The sequence below is a fragment of the Oncorhynchus mykiss genome, chromosome 19 (genome assembly GCF_057628025.1).
Source record: "Oncorhynchus mykiss isolate SJ-2025 chromosome 19, ASM5762802v1, whole genome shotgun sequence".
Lineage (NCBI taxonomy): Eukaryota > Metazoa > Chordata > Actinopteri > Salmoniformes > Salmonidae > Oncorhynchus > Oncorhynchus mykiss.
Window position 1 is genome coordinate 8,257,900 of NC_143040.1, and position 26,601 is coordinate 8,284,500.

Sequence of the window (26,601 nt, forward strand, 5' to 3'; positions counted from 1 at the left end):
AAACCCCTCCCTTCTAATGCAGAAACACCTCCCTTCTAATGCAGAAACACCTCCCTTGTAATGCAGAAACCCCTCCCTTCTAATGCAGAAACCACTCCCTTCTAATGCAGAAACCCCACCCTTCTAATGCAGAAACCCCTCCCTTTAATGCAGAAACCTCTCCCTTCTAATGCAGAAACCCCTCCCTTCTAATGCAGAAACCACTCCCTTCTAATGCAGAAACCCCTCCCTTCTAATGCAGAAGCCCCTCCCTTCTAATGCAGATGCCCCTCCCTTCTAATGCAGAAACCCCTCCCTTCTAATGCAGAAACCACTAGTTATGGATGTTGTATATCTGCCTGGAGCAAAAAGGTGAGCAGAGATTGTAGTTTTTCCACGATGTATTCTGAATATGACAACACACTATCAGTGTAAGATCAGGATGCTACTCAAGGAACCTCACATTAATCTCTGTGTCTATTCACTAATTCACCCCCGTGGGGGAAAACTCAGGGGACTTCTCATAGGCTGACAGCAGATATAGCCTCCATTTCCAGGTTGCTTATGAGTGCATTTCACACTACTTTGGATTATAATTGTAAGGTTCATTTGAATGTCCTGATTAATATAATGTTTGTTTTTGTCGAAAATGTACTACTTTATATTTAAAAATGACTTCAACCAGTAAAATGTTCTTTGGCTACTATTCTAAAATGGATTACATTTTTTTATTTATTATCCATCTTCAGACAATACCCCATAATGACATCACAATACCTCATAATGACATCACAATACCCCATAATGACATCACAATACCCCATAATGACATCACAGTACCCCATAATGACATCACAATACCCCATGAAAGTGAATAAAAGTTTAGAAATGCTTGCATACCAGGGAACTTTTGGCTAAACCAACTATATCATACTACGACCAATAAGCAAACTACAAACTCAATGTACGTCACAAATAGTACAGTTAGTATGAGTATTCCAACACAGCTCAGGTCTCTGGGCTGCCATTTTGTTTCTGTTTAAAACCCAGGTTGCCCCTTTAAAAAAGCCACACAACAAACAACCAATCTGCAGTTGAAACAATAACAAAGCTGTCATTATTTTTTTACTCCAATGTTTAGAAACAAATGTCAGATTTCCCCTTTAACACCACACACATCAGTCCCACAACTGCCTCTGTTTTTAACACAGTAACGGTACCTACAGTTGAAGTCCAAAGTTTACATACACCTCAGCCAAATACATTTAATCTCATCACAATTCCTGGCATTTAATCCTAGTAAAAATTCCCTTCTCAGTTCTGCCCACTAATGTTCTATACGATTGTGGTCAGGGCTTTGTGATGGCCGCTCCAATACCAGCCACAATTGTACCCGAAGACAGGAAGTGCCTATTCCTCATCTCACCAAGGATAAACTTCAACTCAATCGCCAGTACTGGCGACATCGTGTGGAAGCTGTAGGCATTGTAAACTGGACGCTATCTATTTTCCCTTGCCATAGACAATACAGAGACTGGCGGAGGGATATTTTATGTGTGTTTTTTTGTGAACAGTTTTCCTTGGGATTTTGCCTCTTACACACGTTCTGTTATAGTCACAGACATGATTTAACCAGTTTTAGAGACTTCGGAGTGTTTTCTATCCACACATACTAATCATATGCATATACTATATTCCTGGCATGAGTAGCTGGACGTTGAAATTTTGCGCGATTTTTAACAAAAAACTGCAAAAATTTGCAGCCTCTTTAAGAGGTTTTAAAGAATCCCACGGGGAGTCTTCAGACACGCCCCCAACATCAGTCAAATGGTGGTGAGGTCTGATCTTCCACCAGTGCCACGTAGTACTTTCCTACAAGGTTCGTTACACTAATAGCTGGTAGGACTCCTTTGATGGATCCCAATACCCATGTAAACATAGCTTACTGATAGATCAATGAGGTCAGATCCAATACCCATGTAAACATAGCTTACTGACAGATCAATGAGGTCAGATCCAATACCCATGTAAACATAGCTTACTGATAGATCAATGAGGTTAGATCCAATACCCATGTAAACATAGCTTACTGATAGATCAATGAGGTCAGATCCCAATACCCATGTAAACATAGCTTACTGACAGATCAATGAGGTCAGATCCAATACCCATGTAAACATAGCTTACTGACAGATCAATGAGGTTAGATCCCAGTACACATGTAAACATAGCTTACTGGCAGATCAATGAGGTTAGATCCAATACCCATGTAAACATAGCTTACTGATAGATCAATGAGGTCAGATCCAATACCCATGTAAACATAGCTTACTGACAGATCAATGAGGTCAGATCCAATACCCATGTAAACATAGCTTACTGACAGATCAATGAGGTCAGATCCAATACCCATGTAAACATAGCTTACTGACAGATCAATGAGGTCAGATCTAATACCCATGTGTTGCGAACAGGTCGATTGTAGCGGTAGTCGTTTCTATGGAGAATAACTTTACAGTTATTTTGACCGCGGTGGTTATTGTTGTCGTGGTTTCGTGGAAGAAACCGTTGTTGTGCATCATCTTTCAACGCTCCAATACCTCATAATGACCAAACCTCTTTAGGCTTTTGGGAATTTAACTTCAATTAACCTGAAAGTGTTCATAGTATAAACATCTGTTGGGTTGGTAGAATGTGGAAAGACCCACCTCATTGGTTAATATTCACTGTAGTAGAAACATCTGTTGGGTTGGAAGAATGTGGAAAGACCCACCTCATTGGTTAATATTCACTGTAGTAGAAACATCTGTTGGGTTGGTAGAATGTGGAAAGACCCACCTCATTGGTTAATATTCACTGTAATAGAAACATCTGTTGGGTTGGTAGAATGTGGAAAGACCCACCTTATTGGTTAATATTCACTGTAATATAAACATCTGTTGGGTTGGTAGAATGTGGAAAGACCCACCTCATTGGTTAATATTCACTGTAATAGAAACATCTGTTGGGTTGGTAGAATGTGGAAAGACCCACCTCATTGGTTAATATTCCCTGTAGTAGAACCATCCGTTGTGTTGGTAGAATGTGTAAAGACCCACCTCATTGGTTAATATTCCCTGTAGAAGAAACATCTGTTGGGTTGGGAGAATGTGGAAAGACCCACCTCATTGGTTAATATTCCCTGTAGTAGAAACATCTGTTGGGTTGGTAGAATGTGGAAAGACCCACCTCATTGGTTAATATTCACTGTAGTAGAAACATCTGTTGGGTTGGTAGAATGTGGAAAGACCCACCTCATTGGTTAATATTCACTGTAGTAGAAACATCTGTTGGGTTGGTAGAATGTGGAAAGACCCACCTCATTGGTTAATATTCACTGTAGTAGAAACATCTGTTGGGTTGGTAGAATGTGGAAGTAGGTTTTAAATTCATACTTATTACAAATCTGCAGTTGTCTGACTATTATATTATTATTTAATGAAAGAAATGTAAAAATGCACTTTTTGTCTGGAAATAAAATAAACATTTATCTGCGTTAACCACTCCAGTCAACAGATGGCGATATGCGATTTTCAGGCGATGCTATCAGAGTGACGTATAATGTAGTGGACGGGACGCTTCTTCAACAACATCTAGTCAGCCACCTCGGTAGCTTCCTAGCGGAAACGTTCAAGCTGTTCAGACTGCTTCGGTCAATATTTACTTCTGTATTTGGAACATAATTCTGTCTTTTAACTAGTTTCCCCATTTCATGTCATATTTCCGTTTAGTCAGGTAACGGTAGCTGGCTTGATAAATGAGCCTATCACTAGGCAAGTCGCTAACTAGCTAACATCCCCGACCATGAGCTCAGCAAGCTACTGCCCTCCTGCTAAAAAAGAGGTCTGCTGGAAGGAGAAAGAAGGTATTTGGCTGAACGTTGTCGTGAAAGAGGAGAATGAAGAGGAGGATGTCACAGTAAACGAAGAAGTAGAGGGTGAGGCTGTTACACAGAAAGAAGAGGAAGAAAAACATTATACTTTTGTTGGAGTGAATGAAGGAGAGATAACTGTCATATTGAAGGAGGAGGAGAGGGAAGAAGAGAAGGAGACAGAAGATCTGAGTAACACCAGTAAGTCCTGTCTTGAAAATAGTTGTTGAACTGATACGTGGTTTTAAAACGGCATTCTACTCTAGTTCTGAGCTTAAATGCCGTGTTTTAATGTAGGAATTGATTAAGCTACACTGTAAGATGTGAATACCATCAAGAAGCTGGCCAACAAAACGTTAACAATGGATTTGCACCTAAAATCACAACTTAAATGTCTCACGGAATGGACTTGCCTTCATTCAATACTGCAATTCCACTGTACTAAACTGGAGGCGGTTTCCAGCCCACCGTTGACTGCGGTCAAGTGAGCCGACAGTCGCAAAACGCGGTCAGGCCATCTGCTCTTCGGTTTCTTCCTGAATTTGCGTGCGCGAAAACACTTTACGGAATGGCGTTTTTTCAGGTAGGGAAACTGAGTTGAATGGACACTCATGCACAGGTAGTCGAGACGATGGCTACAAATCATTACAAGCAAACCGTTTGAAGCACACTTATTCAATCTTCCATAATACAAATGATACCAAATCGTTTATTTAATTTTCGCGTTATCATAAAGTACTTTATCATTGCTAGAGTGTCAAGCGTAGGCTGGACTGGTGTAAACGCTACAGCATACAATGACATTCTAGACCATTCTATAGGCCTCTCTGACTAAGAACCACACAGAGACCTGCATTTTGTAGTCGCTTTAATAATACTTGTGAAAACTGACTTCAGGTGATTGAGGGATCTAGTCTAGATTAAACGTCATAGGAAGTTTTATCATGTGGAGGTTTCATTCAGGTCTCTGTTTAATTAAATCATCTGTTTGTCTTTGACAGGAGAGAGACCAGACTCTCCTTCTGACAGCAGGAAGAGTCCTTCAGGGAAACCAGACCCCGAGACGTCCAAACCAGCAGGACGACATCACTGCTCCCAGTGTGGAAAGAGTTTTACTCAGTTAGGGAGCCTGAGAACACATAAGAGAATACACACTGGAGAGAAGCCTTACCACTGTTCCCAATGTGGAATGTCGTTTACCCAGTTAGGGAGCCTGCAAACGCATGAGAGGGGACACACAGGGGAAAAGCTTTTCCAATGTTCCCATTGTGGAAAGAGTTTTGGCCAGGTAGGAAACCTGAACAAGCATGAGAGGACACACACAGGTAAGAAGATGTACCGCTGCTCCCAGTGTGGAGAGAGATTTACCCGGTTAAGGTACCTGAAAGAGCATGAAAGAATACATAAAAATATACAGGAGGAGAAGACATACCACTGCTCTCACTGTGGAAAGACATTTTCCCAGTCAGATAACCTGAAAACACATGAGAGAATCGAGAGGCTGTGTTCTGACTTGTGTTTTTGACTGAGAATGTGTGTGTTTGTTTGGGCTGTCAGACTTGAGTTCACTTCGTATAATGTTAGTGCACTATTTTTAATTGTGATTAATCCATTGTCTGAAAGGGTTGAAAACACACTGAAAACATCCAGAATACATCCTATATACAGCTAAAATCTACAATGCCATGTAAACTCAAGATGACATTGAGGTTAAATAAAGTGTGATTTATCAATGGAACATATTTTGACACGTCCACTGTGTGTCTCTGTAGAGTCATAATATCCATAACAACTAATATATATATATATATATATGTAATATAGCCTATACAGTCTGATCCTTACATAACATTCTAACCACTACCCTGCTGCCCCAATAATACACTAAATACATGTAATATAGCCTATACAGTCTGATCCTTACATAACATTCTAACCACTACCCTGCTGCCCCAATAATAATTGTCTGTGTGATTAACCCATGTGTGTGTCCAGTAGCCTTCACAAGTTCAGACCGATGTTGTCTGTGTGATTAACCCATGTGTGTGTCCAGTATCCTTCACCAGATCAGATATGGTTCAGACACGTCTTGTTAGTCTACCTTTCCTCATCTACACAGATTCTGTTTATGTTCTGTTTTTTACATGTCTAATAGTTGACTCGATGTTGATCCAGCTTTGTACAGTCACATGGGCTCAGCCTTCATTCTGCTAACACATGTCTAATAGTTGACTCGATGTTGATCCAGCTTTGTACAGTCAGATGGGCTCAGCCTTCATTCTGCTAACACATGTCTAATAGTTGACTCGATGTTGATCCAGCTTTGTACAGTCACATGGGCTCAGCCTTCATTCTGCTAACACATGTCTAATAGTTGACTCGATGTTGATCCAGCTTTGTACAGTCACATGGGCTCAGCCTTCATTCTGCTAACACATGTCTAATAGTTGACTCGATGTTGATCCAGCTTTGTACAGTCAGATGGGCTCAGCCTTCATTCTGCTAACACATGTCTAATAGTTGACTCGATGTTGATCCAGCTTTGTACAGTCACATGGGCTCAGCCTTCATTCTGCTAACACATGTCTAATAGTTGACTCAATGTTGATCCAGCTTTGTACAGTCACATGGGCTCAGCCTTCATTCTGCTAACACATGTCTAATAGTTGACTCGATGTTGATCCAGCTTTGTACAGTCAGATGGGCTCAGCCTTCATTCTGCTAACACATGTCTAATAGTTGACTCGATGTTGATCCAGCTTTGTACAGTCACATGGGCTCAGCCTTCATTCTGCTAACACATGTCTAATAGTTGACTCGATGTTGATCCAGCTTTGTACAGTCAGATGGCCTCAGCCTTCATTCTGCTAACACATGTCTAATAGTTGACTCGATGTTGATCCAGCTTTGTACAGTCAGATGGGCTCAGCCTTCATTCTGCTAACACATGTCTAATAGTTGACTCGATGTTGATCCAGCTTTGTACAGTCAGATGGGCTCAGCCTTCATTCTGCTAACACATGTCTAATAGTTGACTCGATGTTGATCCAGCTTTGTACAGTCAGATGGGCTCAGCCTTCATTCTGCTAACACATGTCTAATAGTTGACTCGATGTTGATCCAGCTTTGTACAGTCAGATGGGCTCAGCCTTCATTCTGCTAACACATGTCTAATAGTTGACTCGATGTTGATCCAGCTTTGTACAGTCAGATGGGCTCAGCCTTCATTCTGCTAACACATGTCTAATAGTTGACTCGATGTTGATCCAGCTTTGTACAGTCAGATGGGCTCAGCCTTCATTCTGCTAACACATGTCTAGTAGTTGACTCGATGTTGATCCAGCTTTGTACAGTCAGATGGGCTCAGCCTTCATTCTGCTAACACATGTCTAATAGTTGACTCGATGTTGATCCAGCTTTGTACAGTCAGATGGGCTCAGCCTTCATTCTGCTAACACATGTCTAATAGTTGACTCGATGTTGATCCAGCTTTGTACAGTCAGATGGGCTCAGCCTTCATTCTGCTAACACATGTCTAATAGTTGACTCGATGTTGATCCAGCTTTGTACAGTCAGATGGGCTCAGCCTTCATTCTGCTAACACATGTCTAGTAGTTAAACTCATATTGATTATCTACTTCAAAGAGAACAGTAGAGTTACCATGTCTGGAAAATCCTCCCACACAGTCAGTTAGGAACAAATAGTTATTTACAATGAGGGCCAATCCCGGACAACGCTGGGCCCATTGTGCACCACTCTATGTAAATACATAAACAACAACGCTGGGCCCATTGTGCACCACTCTATGTAAATACATAAACAACAACGCTGGGCCCATTGTGCACCACTCTATGTAAATACATAAACAACAACGCTGGACCCATTGTGCACCACTCTATGTAAATACATAAACAACAACGCTGGGCCCATTGTGCACCACTCTATGTAAATACATAAACAACAACGCTGGGCCCATTGTGCACCACTCCATCACAGGATATGATGCAGCCTGGATTCAAACCAGGTCCTTCAGTGACACCTCTTGTCCTGAGATGCAGAACAGCAACAGCGTCAGAACTATAGCAGTCTTCATTCTGAAATGACTCTGGTCTTCTTCAGAGGTAGTGCAGTAGTCTACAGGGTTCAGAACTCACCTCTTTAAACACTTCTTATCACTCATATCATGAGGTTTCCCGAAGGCGCCAGGCTCCCCAGCATTATGCAGTCCTGCACAATAATTACGCACAAACTTTGAAAGTGTTTACTTATCAGACCCACATATATAATAAATATACTATAATATACTATATTCATATGCTTTTAGTACTCACACATGAATAATATCCTGTTTGCAGGTCATGTGTTTTGAGCCAGCAGTAAAAACACACTGACAGGACAGTTCCTCTTATGGCCACTAGGTGGAAATCTGGTGTCATAGACGCAGGACTGTAGACTAGAAAGAACGATTGTCCCAATTATCCTCCTTTCTCCTAAAGTGTGCACTTGTTCACTTCCCTTCACTGAAATGACTGGTTTACTAAATATGGTGGAAACTCCCACTTGATAACAAAAGGTAGAGTCCTCTGAGTGGAACGGTGTGACAAACAGTACCTCATCTCCTCTTCTCCCCTCTCCTCTCCTCTCCTCTCCTCTCCTCTCCTCTCCTCTTCTCCCCCCTCTCCTCCCCTCTCCCATCCTCCTCTTCTCCCCCCTCTCCCCTTCTCCCCTCTCCCTCTCCTTCTCCCCTCTCCCTCTCCTCTTCTCCCTCTCCCTCTCCCCTTCTCCCCTCTTCCTCTCCTCTTCTCCCCCCTCCTCTTCTCCCCCCTCTCCTCTCCTCCCCTCTTCTCCCCTCTTCCTCTTCTCTCCCCTCCTCTCCTCTCATCTCCTCTCGTCTCCTCTTCATCTTTTTGTCACTGACTTCTCACCAGTGATGTCATCATAACCAGTAACCTTTTCCTCTCTTGGCCCAGCCCAGCCTGACCCTGACATACAGCATCAGGCCTGTTGAGTTGACCTGGGTAACAGACCTCTAGCTCCTACACCACATCCCCCCTTCTCCTGCTCTAACATGAGACCTCATCACTACTCATTTTGGGTGCTGGTACTGTTTATATTTAGGTGCTGAAACATTAAGCCAATATTAAATAAGAGGTGAACTCAAGCAGTAGAAAGTTAGAGGTGATATTATAGGACACACTATGTGAAATGTTGCTGCTCTGTCAGCAGTTTCCTGTGGAGTTTTTTTTTACATATCAGTTTGCTGTAGTGTGTTCAACCACTGATCCAAGATAAGTTGCTAAGAAGTTAATCTCACATCATTGAAGTTAGGACGTAATGAGAGAGAAGTCATATAGCCTAGCAGTATTTTCCACTCTTCAGTCCACTCTTTGTGACAGCAGACTGTGGAGCCCCAGTTAGAGACAGATATGATACCTGCAGTGGTACTGATGACCCTGTTGTGGAGCAGAGGTAGGATGCTGTTATAATGATATACACGTGTGACAGTTACTGAGATATGTTTTGATATTGTAAGATATATTATCATTTGCAGGGTTAGTAAAATAACATGCAACTGGAAGCAGACAGTAAAAATGTGTCTCAAAGCAGGACAATGATGTGATCACCTGTAAATGTACTTTACTGGAGCCTAACTGTCCATCTGGGGACAGGCACTAATGTCAGTTAAGTTGTGATGGTGTCATGCATCTGACTGTTGTATATTCAGTGTGTCAATGATTGATTGTATCTGTCTCTATGTAAATGAATGAGAGTATATATTATGTATTATATATTATATTGGTGTTATGTTAGAGTAGGAGAAGGGAGGGGTGTAGATGCTAGAGGTCTATGAGCTGAGTCAAGATCAACAGGTTCAACACTATACGTCACAAAGAGAGAGAGAATGAGAGAGAGAGAGATGAGAAGAGAGGAGGGGTGGGGAGAGAGATTTGAGGAGGAGGAGAGAGAGAGAGGGTAGGGAGAGAGAAAGGGAGGGGAGAGAGAAAGGGAAGGGCGATGGGAAAGGAGGGCATAGAGCAAGATAGGTGAGAGAATAGGGTAGGGAAGAGAGAGTAGGGTAGAGAGAAGGGTAGAGTAGAGAGGAGGGTAGGGGATAGAGGGTAGGGTAGAGAGAAGGGGAGGGGAGAACAGAGGGAAGGGGAGAGTGGAGGTTAGGAGAGAGAAGGGTAGAGTAGAGACGATGGGAGGGGATGGGATAGAGAGATTTGCGGAGGAGAGAAGGGGGTAGGGGAGAGAGGAGGGTAGGGGAGAGAGGAGGGTGGAGGAGAGATGGGGAATGTGTTTACACATGGGTGTTGTTGCACCATACCACTGTCTTCCCCATCATATCATGAAAGGTCATGTTATGTTGATTTAATCTCTGCCTCTCTCTTCCTCTGATTCCTCCCTTTCTCCTCTGTCTCTCTCTTTCTCCTCAGACCTCCAGGCTCAAAGCGTCAGTCCACCAGGTAGGTAGAGTATAAATCTACAGTGATTATAGCAGTTCAATATTAGTAAACTTTATTATCCCACATGGAGAAAGTCATGTGTCCATACAAACCATTCTAAAACCCAATAACAAGTAGTGTTTTATGGAACTACTAATACTTGACATATTATATATTATATTGGTCTGATGTTAGAGTAGGAGAAGGGGGGTGTAGATGATAGAGGTCTGTTACCAAGGCAACAGGTCTGATGCTATCTGTCAGGAAGAGAGAGAGAGGAACAGAGAGAGAGAGAGAGAAGGTGTGGAGAGAAAGTGAGATGTCAACAGAGATAGGGCTGACAGACTAACATGCAGCCAACTGAATATCTTGTCTTTACTGACTTCTCACCAGTGATGTCATCATAACCAGCAACCTTTTCCACTCTTGGTCCGGCTCAGCTTGACCCCTGACCTCTGATATTAATGATTTAAAAAATGATTTAAAAAAAATGTAATTAGATTTAATCTCATCTGCAAAGACAGTTACACATTTGCATGGAAGGGGAATGTACACTACATGACCAAAAGTATGTGGACACCTGCTAATCTAACATCTCATTCCAAAATCATGGGCATTAATATGGAGTTGGTCCCCCCCTTTGCTGCTATAACAGCCTCCACTGTTCTGGGAAGGCTTTCCACTAGAAGATGGAACATTGCTGCGGGGACTTGCTTCCATTCTGCCACAACAGCATTAGTGAGGTTGGGCGATTAGGCCTGGCTCGCAGTCAGCGTTTCAATTCATCCCTAAAGGTATTCAATGGGGTTTACATTGAATATACAGTGCCTTGCGAAAGTATTCGGCCCCCTTGAACTTTGCGACCCTTTGCCACATTTCAGGCTTCAAACATAAAGATATAAAACTGTATTTTTTGTGAAGAATCAACAACAAGTTGGACACAATCATGAAGTGGAACGACATTTATTGGATATTTCAAACTTTTTTAACAAATCAATAACTGAAAAATTGGGCGTGCAAAAAACCCCCACCAGTCTAGTACATAACTCAACTCTCTCCCTGACACCAACCAGTCTAGTATATAACTCAACTCTCTCCCCCACCCCCTCCAGTCTAGTACATAACTCAACTCTCTCTCTGACCCCCACCAGTCTAGTACATAACTCAACTCTCTCTCTGACCCCCACCAGTCTAGTACATAACTCAACTCTCTCCCTGACCCCCACCAGTCTAGTACATAACTCAACTCTCTCTCTGACCCCCACCAGTCTAGTACATAACTCAACTCTCTCTCTGACCCCCATCAGTCTAGTACATAACTCAACTCTCTCCCTGACCCCCAGTCTAGTACATAACTCAACTCTCTCCCTGACCCCCACCAGTCTAGTACATAACTCAACTCTCTCCCTGACCCCCACCAGTCTAGTACATAACTCAACTCTCTCCCTGACCCCCACCAGTCTAGTACATAACTCAACTCTCTCCCCCACCCCCTCCAGTCTAGTATATATCTCAACTCTCTCCCTGACCCCCAGTCTAGTACAACACTCAACTCTCTCCCTGACACCAACCAGTCTAGTACATAACTCAACTCTCTCCCCGACCCCCACCAGTCTAGTACAAAACTCAACTCTCTCCCTGACCCCCACCAGTCTAGTACATAACTCTACTCTCTCCCCGACCCCCACCAGTCTAGTACATAACTCAACTCTCTCCCTGACCCCCACCAGTCTAGTACATAACTCAACTCTCTCACTGACCCCAACCAGTCTAGTACATAACTCAACTCTCTCCCTGACCCCAACAAGTATTTCTACACACCCCATTTAACCATTCCCTAGGTTTATCTGTATTTCTACACACCCCATTTAGCCATTCCCTAGGTTTATCTGTATTTCTACACACCCCATTTAGCCATACCCTAGGTTTATCTGTATTTCTACACACCCCATTTAGCCATACCCTAGGTTTATCTGTATTTATACACACCCCATTTAACCATACCCTAGGTTTATCTGTATTTCTACACACCCCATTTAGCCATACCCTAGGTTTATCTGTATTTCTAAGATTTGGCATGGGTCCTCAGATCCTCAAAAGGTTTTACAGCTGCACCATCGAGAGCATCCTGATGGGTTGCAACACTGCCTGGTATGGTAACTGATCGACCTCCAACCGCAAGGCCCTATAGAGGGTAGTGCGTCCGGCCCTATAGAGGGTAGTGCCTACGGCCCTATAGAGGGTAGTGCGTCCGGCCCTGTAGAGGGTAGTGTGTACGGCCCTGTAGAGGGTAGTGTGTACGGCCCTATAGAGGGTAGTGTGTACGGCCGTATAGAGGGTAGTGCGTCCGGCCCTATAGAGGGTAGTGTGTACGGCCCTATAGAGGGTAGTGGTACGGCCCTATAGAGGGTAGTGGTACGGCCCTATAGAGGGTAGTGCGTAAGGCCCTATAGAGGGTAGTGCGTAAGGCCCTATAGAGGGTAGTGGTACGGTCCAGTACATCACTGGGGCCAAGCTTGCTGCCATCCAGGACTTCTATACCAGGCGGTGTCAGAGGAGTGCCCTAAAAATTGTGTACGACTCCAGCCACCCTAGTCAGACTGTTCTCTCTGCTACCGCACGGCAAGCGGTCCTGGTGCACTAAGTCTAGGTTCTAGAGGCTTCTAAACAGCTTCTACCTCCAAGCCATAAGACTCCTGAACAGATAATCAAATGGCTTCCCAGACTGTTTTCTTTGTCCCACACTTCTATGCTGCTGCTACTCTCTGTTATTATCTATACATAGTCCCTTTAATAACTCCACTACATACATATTACCTCAATTACCTTATGTACCCCTGCACATTGACTCTGTACCGGTACCGCCTGTATGTACCCCTGCACATTGACTCTGTACCGGTACCGCCTGTATGTACCCCCGCACATTGACTCTGTACCGGTACCCCCTGTATGTACCCCTGCACATTGACTCTGTACCGGTACCCCCTGTATGTACCCCTGCACATTGACTCTGTACCGGTACCGCCTGTATGTACCCCCGCACATTGACTCTGTACCGGTACCCCCTGTATGTACCCCTGCACATTGACTCTGTACCGGTACCCCCTGTATGTACCCCTGCACATTGACTCTGTACCGGTACCCCCTGTATGTACCCCTGCACATTGACTCTGTACCGGTACCCCCTGTATGTACCCCTGCACATTGACTCTGTACCGGTACCCCCTGTATGTACCCCTGCACATTGACTCTGTACCGGTACCCCCTGTATGTACCCCCGCACATTGACTCTGTACCGGTACCCCCTGTATGTACCCCCGCACATTGACTCTGTACCGGTACCCCCTGTATGTACCCCTGCACATTGACTCTGTACCGGTACCCCCTGTATGTACCCCTGCACATTGACTCTGTACCGGTACCCCCTGTATGTACCCCTGCACATTGACTCTGTACCGGTACCCCCTGTATGTACCCCTGCACATTGACTCTGTACCGGTACCCCCTGTATGTACCCCTGCACATTGACTCTGTACCGGTACCCCCTGTATGTACCACCGCACATTGACTCTGTACCGGTACCCCCTGTATGTACCCCTGCACATTGACTCTGTACCGGTACCCCCTGTATGTACCCCTGCACATTGACTCTGTACCGGTACCCCCTGTATGTACCCCCTGCACATTGACTCTGTACCGGTACCCCCTGTATGTACCCCTGCACATTGACTCTGTACCGGTACCCCCTGTATGTACCCCTGCACATTGACTCTGTACCGGTACCCCCTGTATGTACCCCTGCACATTGACTCTGTACCGGTACCCCCTGTATGTACCCCCGCACATTGACTCTGTACCGGTACCCCCTGTATGTACCCCTGCACATTGACTCTGTACCGGTACCCCCTGTATGTACCCCCGCACATTGACTCTGTACCGGTACCCCCTGTATGTACCCCTGCACATTGACTCTGTACCGGTACCCCCTGTATGTACCCCTGCACATTGACTCTGTACCGGTACCCCCTGTATGTACCCCTGCACATTGACTCTGTACCGGTACCCCCTGTATGTACCACCGCACATTGACTCTGTACCGGTACCCCCTGTATGTACCCCCGCACATTGACTCTGTACCAGTACCCCCTGTATATAGCCTCCACATTGACTCTGTACCGGTACCCCCTGTATATAGCCTCCACATTGACTCTGAACCAGTACCCCCTGTATATAGCCTCCACATTGACTCTGTACTGGTACCCCTGTATATTGACTCTGTACCGGTACCCCCTGTATATAGCCTCCACATTGACTCTGTACCAGTACCCCCTGTATATAGCCTCCACATTGACTCTGTACCAGTACCCCCTGTATATAGCCTCCACATTGACTCTGTACCGGTACCCCCTGTATATAGCCTCCACATTGTACTGGTACCCCCTGTATATAGCCTCCACATTGTACAGGTACCCCCTGTATATAGCCTCCACATTGACTCTGTACCGGTACCCCCTGTATATAGCCTCCACATTGACTCTCTACCGGTACCCCCTGTATATAGCCTCCACATTGACTCTCTACCGGTACCCCCTGTATATAGCCTCCACATTGACTCTGTACCAGTACCCCCTGTATATAGCCTCCACATTGACTCTGTACCGGTACCCCCTGTATATAGCCTCCACATTGACTCTGTACCAGTAACCCTGTATATAACCTCCACATTGACTCTGTATCGGTACCCCCTGTATATAGCCTCCACATTGACTCTGAACCAGTACCCCCTGTATATAGCCTCCACATTGACTCTGTACTGGTACCCCCTGTATATTGACTCTGTACCGGTACCCCCTGTATATAACCTCCACATTGACTCTGTACCAGTACCCCCTGTATATAGCCTCCACATTGACTCTGTACCGGTACCCCCTGTATATAGCCTCCACATTGTACAGGTACCCCCTGTATATAGCCTCCACATTGACTCTGTACCGGTACCCCCTGTATATAGCCTCCACATTGACTCTGTACCGGTACCCCCTGTATATAGCCTCCACATTGACTCTCTACCGGTACCCCCTGTATATAGCCTCCACATTGACTCTGTACCAGTACCCCCTGTATATAGCCTCCACATTGACTCTGTACCGGTACCCCCTGTATATAGCCTCCACATTGACTCTGTACCTGTACCCCCTGTATATAGCCTCCACATTGAATCTGTACCAGTACCCCTGTATATAGCCTCCACATTGACTCTGTACCGGTACCCCCTGTATATAGCCTCCACATTGACTCTGTACCAGTAACCCTGTATATAGCCTCCACATTGACTCTGTATCGGTACCCCCTGTATATAGCCTCCACATTGACTATGTACCAGTACCCCTGTATATAACCTCCACATTGACTCTGTACCAGTAGCCCTGTATATAGCCTCCACATTGACTCTGTACCGGTACCCCCTGTATATAGCCTCCACATTGACTCTGTACCGGTACCCCCTGTATATAGCCTCCACATTGTACTGGTACCCCCTGTATATAGCCTCCACATTGTACAGGTAACCCCTGTATATAGCCTCCACATTGACTCTGTACCAGTACCCCCTGTATATAGCCTCCACATTGACTCTGTACCGGTACCCTCTGTATATAGCCTCCACATTGACTCTGAACCAGTACCCCCTGTATATAGCCTCCACATTGACTCTGTACCATGTACCCCCTGTATATAGCCTCCACATTGACTCTGTACCAGTACCCCCTGTATATAGCCTCCACATTGACTCTGAACCAGTACCCCCTGTATATAGCCTCCACATTGACTCTGTACTGGTACCCCTGTATATTGACTCTGTACCGGTACCCCCTGTATATAGCCTCCACATTGACTCTGTACCAGTACCCCCTGTATATAGCCTCCACATTGACTCTGTACCAGTACCCCCTGTATATAGCCTCCACATTGACTCTGTACCGGTACCCTCTGTATATAGCCTCCACATTGACTCTGAACCAGTACCCCCTGTATATAGCCTCCACATTGACTCTGTACCATGTACCCCCTGTATATAGCCTCCACATTGACTCTGTACCAGTACCCCCTGTATATAGCCTCCACATTGACTCTGTACCGGTACCCCCTGTATATAGCCTCCACATTGACTCTGAACCAGTACCCCCTGTATATAGCCTCCACATTGACTCTGTACTGGTACCCCTGTATATTGACTCTGTACCGGTACCCCCTGTATATAGCCTCCACATTGACTCTGTACCAGTACCCCCTGTATATAGCCTCCACATTGACTCTGTACCAGTACCCCCTGTATATAGCCTCCACATTGACTCTGTACCGGTACCCCCTGTATATAGCCTCCACATTGTACTGGTACCCCCTGTATATAGCCTCCACATTGTACAGGTACCCCCTGTATATAGCCTCCACATTGACTCTGTACCGGTACCCCCTGTATATAGCCTCCACATTGACTCTCTACCGGTACCCCCTGTATATAGCCTCCACATTGACTCTCTACCGGTACCCCCTGTATATAGCCTCCACATTGACTCTGTACCAGTACCCCCTGTATATAGCCTCCACATTGACTCTGTACCGGTACCCCCTGTATATAGCCTCCACATTGACTCTGTACCAGTAACCCTGTATATAACCTCCACATTGACTCTGTATCGGTACCCCCTGTATATAGCCTCCACATTGACTCTGAACCAGTACCCCCTGTATATAGCCTCCACATTGACTCTGTACTGGTACCCCCTGTATATTGACTCTGTACCGGTACCCCCTGTATATAGCCTCCACATTGACTCTGTACCAGTACCCCCTGTATATAGCCTCCACATTGACTCTGTACCGGTACCCCCTGTATATAGCCTCCACATTGACTCTGTACCGTAACCCCCTGTATATAGCCTCCACATTGACTCTGTACCAGTACCCCCTGTATATAGCCTCCACATTGACTCTGTACCAGTAGCCCTGTATATAGCCTCCACATTGACTCTGTACCAGTACCCCCTGTATATAGCCTCCACATTGACTCTGTACCGGTACCCCCTGTATATAGCCTCCACATTGTACTGGTACCCCCTGTATATAGCCTCCACATTGTACAGGTACCCCCTGTATATAGCCTCCACATTGACTCTGTACCGGTACCCCCTGTATATAGCCTCCACATTGACTCTCTACCGGTACCCCCTGTATATAGCCTCCACATTGACTCTCTACCGGTACCCCCTGTATATAGCCTCCACATTGACTCTGTACCAGTACCCCCTGTATATAGCCTCCACATTGACTCTGTACCGGTACCCCCTGTATATAGCCTCCACATTGACTCTGTACCTGTACCCCCTGTATATAGCCTCCACATTGACTCTGTACCAGTACCCCTGTATATAGCCTCCACATTGACTCTGTACCGGTACCCCCTGTATATAGCCTCCACATTGACTCTGTACCAGTAACCCTGTATATAGCCTCCACATTGACTCTGTATCGGTACCCCCTGTATATAGCCTCCACATTGACTATGTACCAGTACCCCTGTATATAACCTCCACATTGACTCTGTACCAGTAGCCCTGTATATAGCCTCCACATTGACTCTGTAACGGTACCCCCTGTATATAGCCTCCACATTGACTCTGTACCGGTACCCCCTGTATATAGCCTCCACATTGACTCTGTACCAGTAGCCCTGTATATAGCCTCCACATTGACTCTGTACCAGTACCCCTGTATATAGCCTCCACATTGACTCTGTACCGGTACCCCCTGTATAAAGCCTCCACATTGACTCTGTACTGGTACCCCCTGTATATAGCTTCCACATTGACTCTGTACCAGAGGAGAGGAGATGAGGCAGAAGAGAAGAAGAGAGGGGCAGGAGAGGAGAGGAGAGGGGCAGAAGAGGAGAAGAGAGGGGCAGGAGAGGAGAGGAGAGGGGCAGAAGAGGAGAGGGGCAGAAGAGGAGAGGGAGAGGGAAGGGGGAGAAGAGGAGAGGGAGAGGGAAGGGGGAGAAGAGTGGAGGTGGAGGAGAGGGTAGAAGAGAGGGGGAGAAGAGAGGGGCAGAAGAGGGGATGAGAGGGGGAGAATAGGAGAAGAGAGGGGGAAGAGTGGAGAGGAGGGATTATAAGATAGGGGAGGGGAGGGGGACCAGAGGAGAAGGGGGAGAATAGGAGAGAGCGAGAAGAGGAAGAGGAGAGGAAAGGGGAGAAGAGAGGGGGAGAAGAGAAGAGGGGGGAGAATAGGAGAGAAAGAGGAGAGGGGACGGGGGAGGACAGGAAAGGGGAAATTGGGAGGAGAGGAGAGGGGGAGAAGTGTAGAAGGGAGAAGAGAAGAGGAGAGTTGGAGGGAGAGGGGAAAAGAGTAGAGTGGAGAATAAGAGAGGAGAGGGGGAGAAGAGCAGACTATGGGGGCATAAGAGGAGAAGAGAGGGGGAGAAGAGAGGAGGAGGGAGAAGAGGAGAAGAGAGGGGGAGGAGGGGGAGAAGAGGAGAAGAGAGGGGGAGAAGAGAGGAGGGGGGAGAAGAGGAGAAGAGAGGGGGAGAAGAGGAGAAGATAGAGAATTAGAGAGGGGCGAGAAGAGAAGAGAGGAGGGGGATTGAAGGAGAGTGGAAGTGGAAGAAGAGATGTGGGAGGGGGAGGAAAGGAGGGGGTGAAGAGGAAAGGGGGAGGAGAAGCGAGCTGAGTGTAGAGAAAAGGAGAAGGAGAGGAGAGGAGAGGAGAGGGGGGAGAAGAGAACAGGGGAGGGGAGTAGGGGAGAGGGGGGAGAAGAGGGGGACAGGGGGAGGAGAATAGAGGGGGAGAAGAGTAAGTGAGAAGAGGAGAGGATGGAGAAGAGGAGAGGGTGGAGAAGCTAAGAGGGGGGAGAAGAGGAGTTGGGGGAAATCAAATCAAATCAAATTTGACCATCTGACTTGGAAAAGTGGCATCCTATGATGTTGCATTGTTGAAAGTCACTGATCTTTTCATTAAGGCCATTCTACTGCCAATGTTTGTCTATGGAGATTGCATGGCGGAGTGCTTGATTTGATACATCTGTCAGGAAGGGGTGTGGCTGAAATAGAATCCACTCATTTGAAGGGGTGTCCACATACTTTTGTATATATAGTGTATGTACACATGGGTGTTGTTGCACCATACCAACGATAAGCCTGTCTTCCCCATCACATCATGAAAGGTCATGTTGATGTTCATTTAACCTCTGTCTCTCTCTTCCTCTGTCTCTCTCTTTCTCCTCTGTCTCTCTCTTTCTCCTCAGATCTCCAGGCTCAAAGCGTCAGTCCACCAGGTAGGTAGAGTATAAATCTACAGTGATTATAACAGTTCAATATTAGTCAACTTTATTATCCCACATGGAGAAATTCATGTGTCCATACAAACCATTCTAAACCCCAATAACAAGTAGTGTTTAATGGAACTACTAATACTTGTCAACCACAAAGCATTACTGCTGTTAGAATAACAGAATCACTGTCATCATCTGTCCTCACCACTGTGTTTTCCTCTCTGCTGTTTACAGCTGAAATCTCAGTCAGACTGGTGGATGGGACCACTTCCTGTTCTGGGACAGCGGAAGCCTTCTACAGAGGAGAGTGGTTGATTCTATGTTCTAGTTGGTGGAGAATGATCGGAGAGGTTAAGGTTGTGTGTAGAGAGCTGGACTGTGGGAATCCTGTAGCTGAATCTAGAGGAGGTCTGATTGAAGAGGGAAGAGGAGGAGTCATGCAAATTAGTATTTGCAGGGGAGATGAGTCTTCTATTAGACAGTGTGGCAGAGAAGAACCTGGTGTCTGTGATGGTAAATATTATCATCATGTGACCTGTTCAGGTAAGAGACTGGTCATATTGAGAGATTTATTTATACATTATACAATATTACCATGTATCATGTTTTATGTGTTTTTATTTCATTTAAATAGAGGGAGAGATGTCAGATGTATTTAAACATTATATTTGTGTTTGTCATATTGGTTTATGGGAGATGTTCATGGGCAGATCATTGTAGTTCAGATGGTACTGAAGTGAAGCTGCCTGATGGATGTCCAGCTGTTTATTTTCTATAAAGTGAAGTGAACTTATTCCTGTCTCCTGCCTGCATTATTCCCAACCCGATCCTGAGGGACTAAGAACCCATTTCTACCTCTTACAGTATCAAACATAGCAAACTACAATCTTTTATCCAACATATTTGTGTTTAGTCCTTGACAGTGTCATCAACAAAACTGATTGAATGTTCAACCAACTCTTTTTCTCCAGAGTCTGTGCGGCTTGTGGATGGAGCTGGTCTCTGCTCTGGGAGAGTGGAGGTGAAGTCCAATCAGTCCTGGGCCTCAGTGTGTGAAGCTGACTTTGACCGGCAGGATGCAGAGGTAGTCTGTGGGGAGCTTGGCTGTGGGGCTCCTGCAGCTCTACAGGGGGGGCTCTATGGAGAAGGTGAGGGTCAGACTTGGGATAAAGAGTTCCAGTGTAAAGGCAAAGAGTCCCTTCTCCTGGACTGTGACACCTCAGACAGAAAACACAACACCTGCCTACCTGGTAATGCTGTTGGACTCACCTGCTCAGGTAAGAAACAGTTTGTCACTCAATCAACACTGTTTCTCACCTGGAGTGAAGAATATGAGAGACAATATAGGTGTGTTTTAGTGAGAAAATAGTAAGATTACTGTCTCTCTCTTTTCTTTTCTCAGAGCCTGATGATGTGAGGCTGGTGGGAGGAGGCAGTCGCTGTGCTGGTGGAGTGGAGTGGTACGACCAGGGAGAGTGGAGGACTGTGGGAGCTGATAACTGGAACCAGGAGGCTGTAGCTGCAGTAGTGTGTAGACAGCTGGGTTGTGGCTCCACTGTTTCAGCACTACCTGGAAACACCAATAGAGGGTTTGGAGTTTTCTGTTCTGGGTCTGAGTCTTCACTGAGGGAGTGTTCCAGAAGTTATGATCTCTCTCCTGGACTCACAGTGATCTGCTCAGGTAATATCAAGATACACTATATGGCCAAAAGTAGGTGGACATTAGGTGGCACATCTAGGAGCAACAACGGCTCAGCCGTGAAGTGGTAGACAACACAAGCTCACAGAACAGACAGTCGAGGGCTGAACCACGTAGAGCGTAAGAATAATCCTCTGTTGTAAAACTCACTGCTGAGTTCCACATACTTTAGTCCATGTATTATATCTCCTTCCTGGACTCACAGTGATCTGCTCAGGAAATATCAACATATTATCATTATATTCAACTGATTTCCTTCCCTTTTCTGCACCTCTCGTGATGACTGTTTAGCTTGTCAGTCTGCTTTACTAAATAGATCACTCAGTCAAGTAGGAATCAAATACACCTTAAATATCCCAGAATGCTTTTGTATGTGAGTGTTATCTCAGTGAACGTCTCTACTCACTACCACTGTCACATGTCATGTTATTGTCACATCTAAATGAGGAAAGTAGTTGAGGAGCTACGTTTTCTTTTTCTCTCCTCTTGTTCCAGATGTCCTGCTTCAGCCTGATATCAACATATGTTGTCTCAGTGACTGTAGGCCCACTACTCATGTTGCCCTGTGAGGGAGGGTGGCTGGCACTGTTACATGCTGATGTTATTGTCATATTTATAGGAAACTAGTTGAAGAGGTTTTTCTTGTTCTCTTTTATTGTTACAGATCTCCTGGTCCAGCCTGATATTTTCCTGACTGACTCAATGGGAGGAGTCTTCAGGGGCCACCAGGGGCCCGAGATGTTCAGGGGCTACAACTTCACCATCACCTGCTCCACTCAGCCACAGTACCCAGGAGGCTCCTTCCTCCTCACGTTCACCGGCTCCAACAGAACCCAAGCAGCTGTCAATCACTCTGCTGCCTTCCTCTTCCCTGCTGCAGATGACTCCCACCAAGGGACCTACAGCTGTGTTTATGAGAATTATGTTTTCTCTCATAACTTCTCCTCTGAGAGTGAGCTCCTCTCACTCACCATCACAGGTAAGTGAACATGAACCAGACTTATAACTTTGTCATTGACAGATTTCCCACAGATCTATGTGATGATGATCAGTCCCCTCATCAAAGGTGTTTCTGTTTGCAGCCTCTCCTCTGCCAGCCTTCATCATCAGACACGTTGTAGTGCTGTTGATCCTACTGACATCCATCACCACCTCCTACCTGTACTACAAGGTAAAGACATTTACTCAGACGTTACAAGTCATTTAAACTAGAGGGTGAGGGGTAGAGGGAGGGAGAGAATGGAGATACTAGAGAGTAAATGTCTGACTGTTGGTGCTGTGTCTCCCTAGCCCACCAGGAGGCAGAAGAGAGTGAACAGGGTGAGCAGCATGGATCTTTATGTCAATGCCATGGAGATGGTCTCTCTGAGCTCCAGAGCTGAAGCTGGACTGGGAGAGGAGAGAGCAGCCCAGGGGACGGAGTAGGAGTAGAATGAAGCTGAGCCTACATGCTGATCTTAGGTCAGTTTTGTGTTTTAAATCAATGGTCAGCAGTGGACTGGTGTTTAAAATGTGGTGACAAACCTGAAGTGGTTCTAATTTTAATAACAAGTTCAGAAATAGTTTATCTTTCTAAAACCTTGGAAGAAATCTAAAAGGAGTGACTGCAACCACCATTATTCATTTAGTTTGGTTTTTACCACCAGAGAAACATGGGGTTTTGGGGAACATGGGGTTTTGGGAACATGGGGTTTTGGTAACATGGGGTTTTGGGTAACATGGGGTTTTGGGAACATGGGTTTTGGGAATATGGGTTTCTGGGTAACAAGGGGTTCTGGGTAACAAGGGGTTCTGGGTAACAAGGGGCTTTGGCAACATGGGTTTTGGGTAACATGGGGTTCTGGTTACATGGGGTTTTGGGTAACAAGGGGTTCTGGGTAACATGGGGTTTTGGGTAACATGGGGTTCTGGTAACATGGGCTTTTGGGTAACATGGGGTTCTGGTAACATGGGGTTTTGGATATCATGGGGTTTTGGGTAACATGGGGTTTTGGTAACATGGGGTTTTGGGTAACATGGGGTTTTGGTAACATGGGGTTCTGGTAACATGGGGTTTTGGATATCATGGCGTTTTGGGTAACATGGGGTTTTGGTAACATGGGGTTTTGGGTAACATGGGGTTTTGGTAACATGGGGTTCTGGGTAACATGGGGTTTTAATTATTTTAAGAGAGTAGCTCAATTACATCTGTTTTTTGTTCCAGAATGTATTGCTTTTGTCTTTGTCTTATTTAGTGTCTCTTAGATTCTTTATCTTATTTAGTGTCTCTTAGATTCTTTATCTTATTTAGTGTCTCTTAGATTCTTTATCTTATTTAGTGTCTCTTAGATTCTTTATCTTATTTAGTGTCTCTTAGATTCTTTGTCTTATTTAGTGTCTCTTAGATTCTTTATCTTATTTAGTGTCTCATAGATTCTTTATCTTATTTAGTGTCTCTTAGATTCTTTATCTTATTTAGTGTCTCTTAGATTCTTTATCTTATTTAGTGTCTCTTAGATTCTTCATCTTATTTAGTGTCTCTTAGAATCTTCATCTTATTTAGTGTCTCTTAGATTCTTTGTCTTATTTAGTGGCTCTTAGATTCTTTATCTTATTTAGTGTCTCTTAGATTCTTTATGTTGAAGTGTCTCCATTATTAGAAGTGTCTCAGGTATTATTATAATCATCTGTTCATTCTTTGTATTTTGAATTCTTTTTTAATAAAGGGGTTTGTTGTTGTTTACCTCTCATGATGTTATTGATTATAAATGTTATGATATTGATTATGAAGTAGATTATTGTTATGATGTTGCTCTCTAAACTGCCATGTAATCAACTGAATGTTTTTAATAAAATTACAGGCTGTCAATCTTGTGTGATTTAATTATTAGACAGACTACAACATACAGTATGAATTAACTGAGATCAGTCTGTGTGATTCCCGTCTTGGACAGACTACAACATACAGTATGAATTAACTGAGATCAGTCTGTGTGATTCCCCTCTTGGACAGACTACAACATACAGTATGAATTAACTGAGATCAGTCTTGTGTGATTCCCCTCTTGGACAGACTACAACATACAGTATGAATTAACTGAGATCAGTCTTGTGTGATTCCACTCTTGGACAGACTACAACATACAGTATGAATTAACTGGTCATAAATTTGGCAGGAGGTTAGGAAGTGCATCTCAGTTTCCACCTCATTTTGTGGGCTGTGTGCACATAGCCTGTCTTCTCTGGAGAGCCAGGTACTGACCTGTATATAGTCCTGCTATTGTTATTTTACTGCTGCTCTTTAATTACTTGTTACTTTCATTTCTTATTCTTATCCATATTATTTTCACTGCAATGTTGGTTAGGGGCTCGAAACTAATACAATTTGATTTGAGGTCTGCCTACGGTGGCCTTTCTCAATAGCAAGGCTATGCTCACTGAGTATGCTCACTGAGTCTGAGTGGTCAGGTATTCTTCTGCCACTGTGTTCTCTCTGTTTAGGGCTAAACAGCATTCTAGTTTGCTCTTTTTTTGATAATTATTTCCAATGTGTCAAGTAATTATCTTGTTTTCTCATGATTGGCCTAATATGTTTGCTGTCCTGGGGATCTGTGGGGTCTGTTTGTGAACTGGCTTAGGGGACTCTTATTGTCTGTCTCTCTTTCACACACAGATGAGGGGCTAATAATATCACCTGCTAATTCAAACAGTGAGAAACTACAAACAAACAGAAAGAGAGAAGATAAGACATCACTGTAGTTATTTATCCTCCACATAGACTATGATGTATTGTTGTCCTGGTGTGTAGTTATTTATCCTCCATAGACTATGATGTATTGTTGTCCTGGTGTGTAGTTATTTATCCTCCACATAGACTATGATGTGTTGTTGTCCTGGTGTGTAGTTATTTATCCTCCATAGACTATGATGTATTGTTGTCCTGGTGTGTAGTTATTTATCCTCCACATAGACTATGATTTATTGTTGTCCTGGTGTGTAGTTATTTATCCTCCATAGACTATGATGTGTGTGTTTGGTTATAGGTGGGTGTGCTGTGAGTGTAAATGCAGAGCCAACTACTCCATGTCTGATCAGGGTCCAGCAGTCACCCACCAACCCTGGAGAGATACAGTCACCCACCAACCCTGGAGAGATACAGTCACCCACCAACCCTGGAGAGATACAGTCACCCACCAACCCTGGAGAGATACAGTCACCCACCAACCCTGGAGAGATACAGTCACCACCAACCCTGGAGAGATACAGTCACCCACCAACCCTGGAGAGATACAGTCACCCACCAACCCTGGAGAGATACAGTCACCCACCAACCCTGGAGAGATACAGTCACCCACCAACCCTGGAGAGATACAGTCACCCACCAACCCTGGAGAGATACAGTCACCCACCAACCCTGGAGAGGTACAGTCACCCACCAACCCTGGAGAGATACAGTCACCCACCAACCTTGGAGAGTTACAGTCACCCACCAACCCTGGAGAGATACAGTCACCCACCAACCCTGGAGAGATACAGTCACCCACCAACCCTGGAGAGATACAGTAACCCACCAACCCTGGAGAGATACAGTCACCCACCAACCCTGGAGAGGTACAGTCACCCACCAACCCTGGAGAGATACAGGCTTTGCAGGATTTTGTTCCAGACCATCACTGAAACGCCTAAACTTAAATTGGCTGATCATAAAGGACTTGATGATATATTGATTGGTTGAAGTAGTGCTTGTCTGGGGAAACATCTGCATACCTGGTCTCTGCCCCAATAATCTCTCCTTCCTCCCAAAGTGTGCACTTGTTCACTTCCCTTCATGGACAGGATTTGACATGAAATTAATAAGCTAATTTTATGACCTATGCAAATCAAATCAAATCAAATCAAATCAAATTTATTTATATAGCCCTTCGTACATCAGCTGATATCTCAAAGTGCTGTACAGAAACCCAGCCTAAAACCCCAAACAGCAAGCAATGCAGGTGTAGAAGCACAGTGGCTAGGAAAAACTCCCTAGAAAGGCCAAAACCTAGGAAGAAACCTAGAGAGGAACCAGGCTATGTGGGGTGGCAAGTCCTCTTCTGGCTGTGCCGGGTGGAGATTATAACAAAACATGGTCAAGATGTTCAAATGTTCATAAATGACCAGCATGGTCGAATAATAATAAGGCAGAATAGTTGAAACTGGAGCAGCAGCACAGTCAGGTGGACTGGGGACAGCAAGGAGTCATCATGTCAGGTATTCCTGGGGCATG

At 45.0% G+C, this 26,601-nt stretch overlaps 2 protein-coding genes across 2 annotated transcripts in view; both read left to right on the top strand.

Moving 5' to 3' along the window:
* The first annotated feature begins 3,595 nt into the window (after nt 1–3,595).
* LOC118936765 (uncharacterized) lies at nt 3,596–5,629 on the top strand. The gene is made up of 2 exons (XM_036933983.2): nt 3,596–4,090; nt 4,891–5,629. The coding sequence occupies exons 1-2, from the start codon at nt 3,823–3,825 to the stop codon at nt 5,412–5,414; spliced, it is 792 nt and encodes a 263-aa protein (XP_036789878.2). The 5' UTR covers nt 3,596–3,822; the 3' UTR covers nt 5,415–5,629.
* Nucleotides 5,630–9,905: 4,276 nt separating this feature from the next.
* The window catches only part of LOC118936769 (scavenger receptor cysteine-rich type 1 protein M130-like), a 73,932-nt gene continuing 57,236 nt past the window's right edge, over nt 9,906–26,601 (top strand). The window contains exons 1-4 of the mRNA XM_090211811.1: nt 9,906–9,934; nt 10,328–10,344; nt 19,631–19,660; nt 19,892–20,200. Coding sequence (XP_090067937.1) covers nt 9,906–9,934; nt 10,328–10,344; nt 19,631–19,660; nt 19,892–20,200 — 385 coding nt within the window. The remainder of the gene's footprint in view (nt 9,935–10,327; nt 10,345–19,630; nt 19,661–19,891; nt 20,201–26,601) is intronic.

Coding starts and splice junctions, on each gene's coding strand:
- LOC118936765 (XM_036933983.2), top strand. CDS start 3,823: ATGAGCTCAGCAAGCTACTGCCCTCCTGCTAAAAAAGAGGTCTGCTGG. Junction 4,091..4,890: donor AGAAGATCTGAGTAACACCA/GTAAGTCCTGTC, acceptor TGTCTTTGACAG/GAGAGAGACCAGACTCTCCT.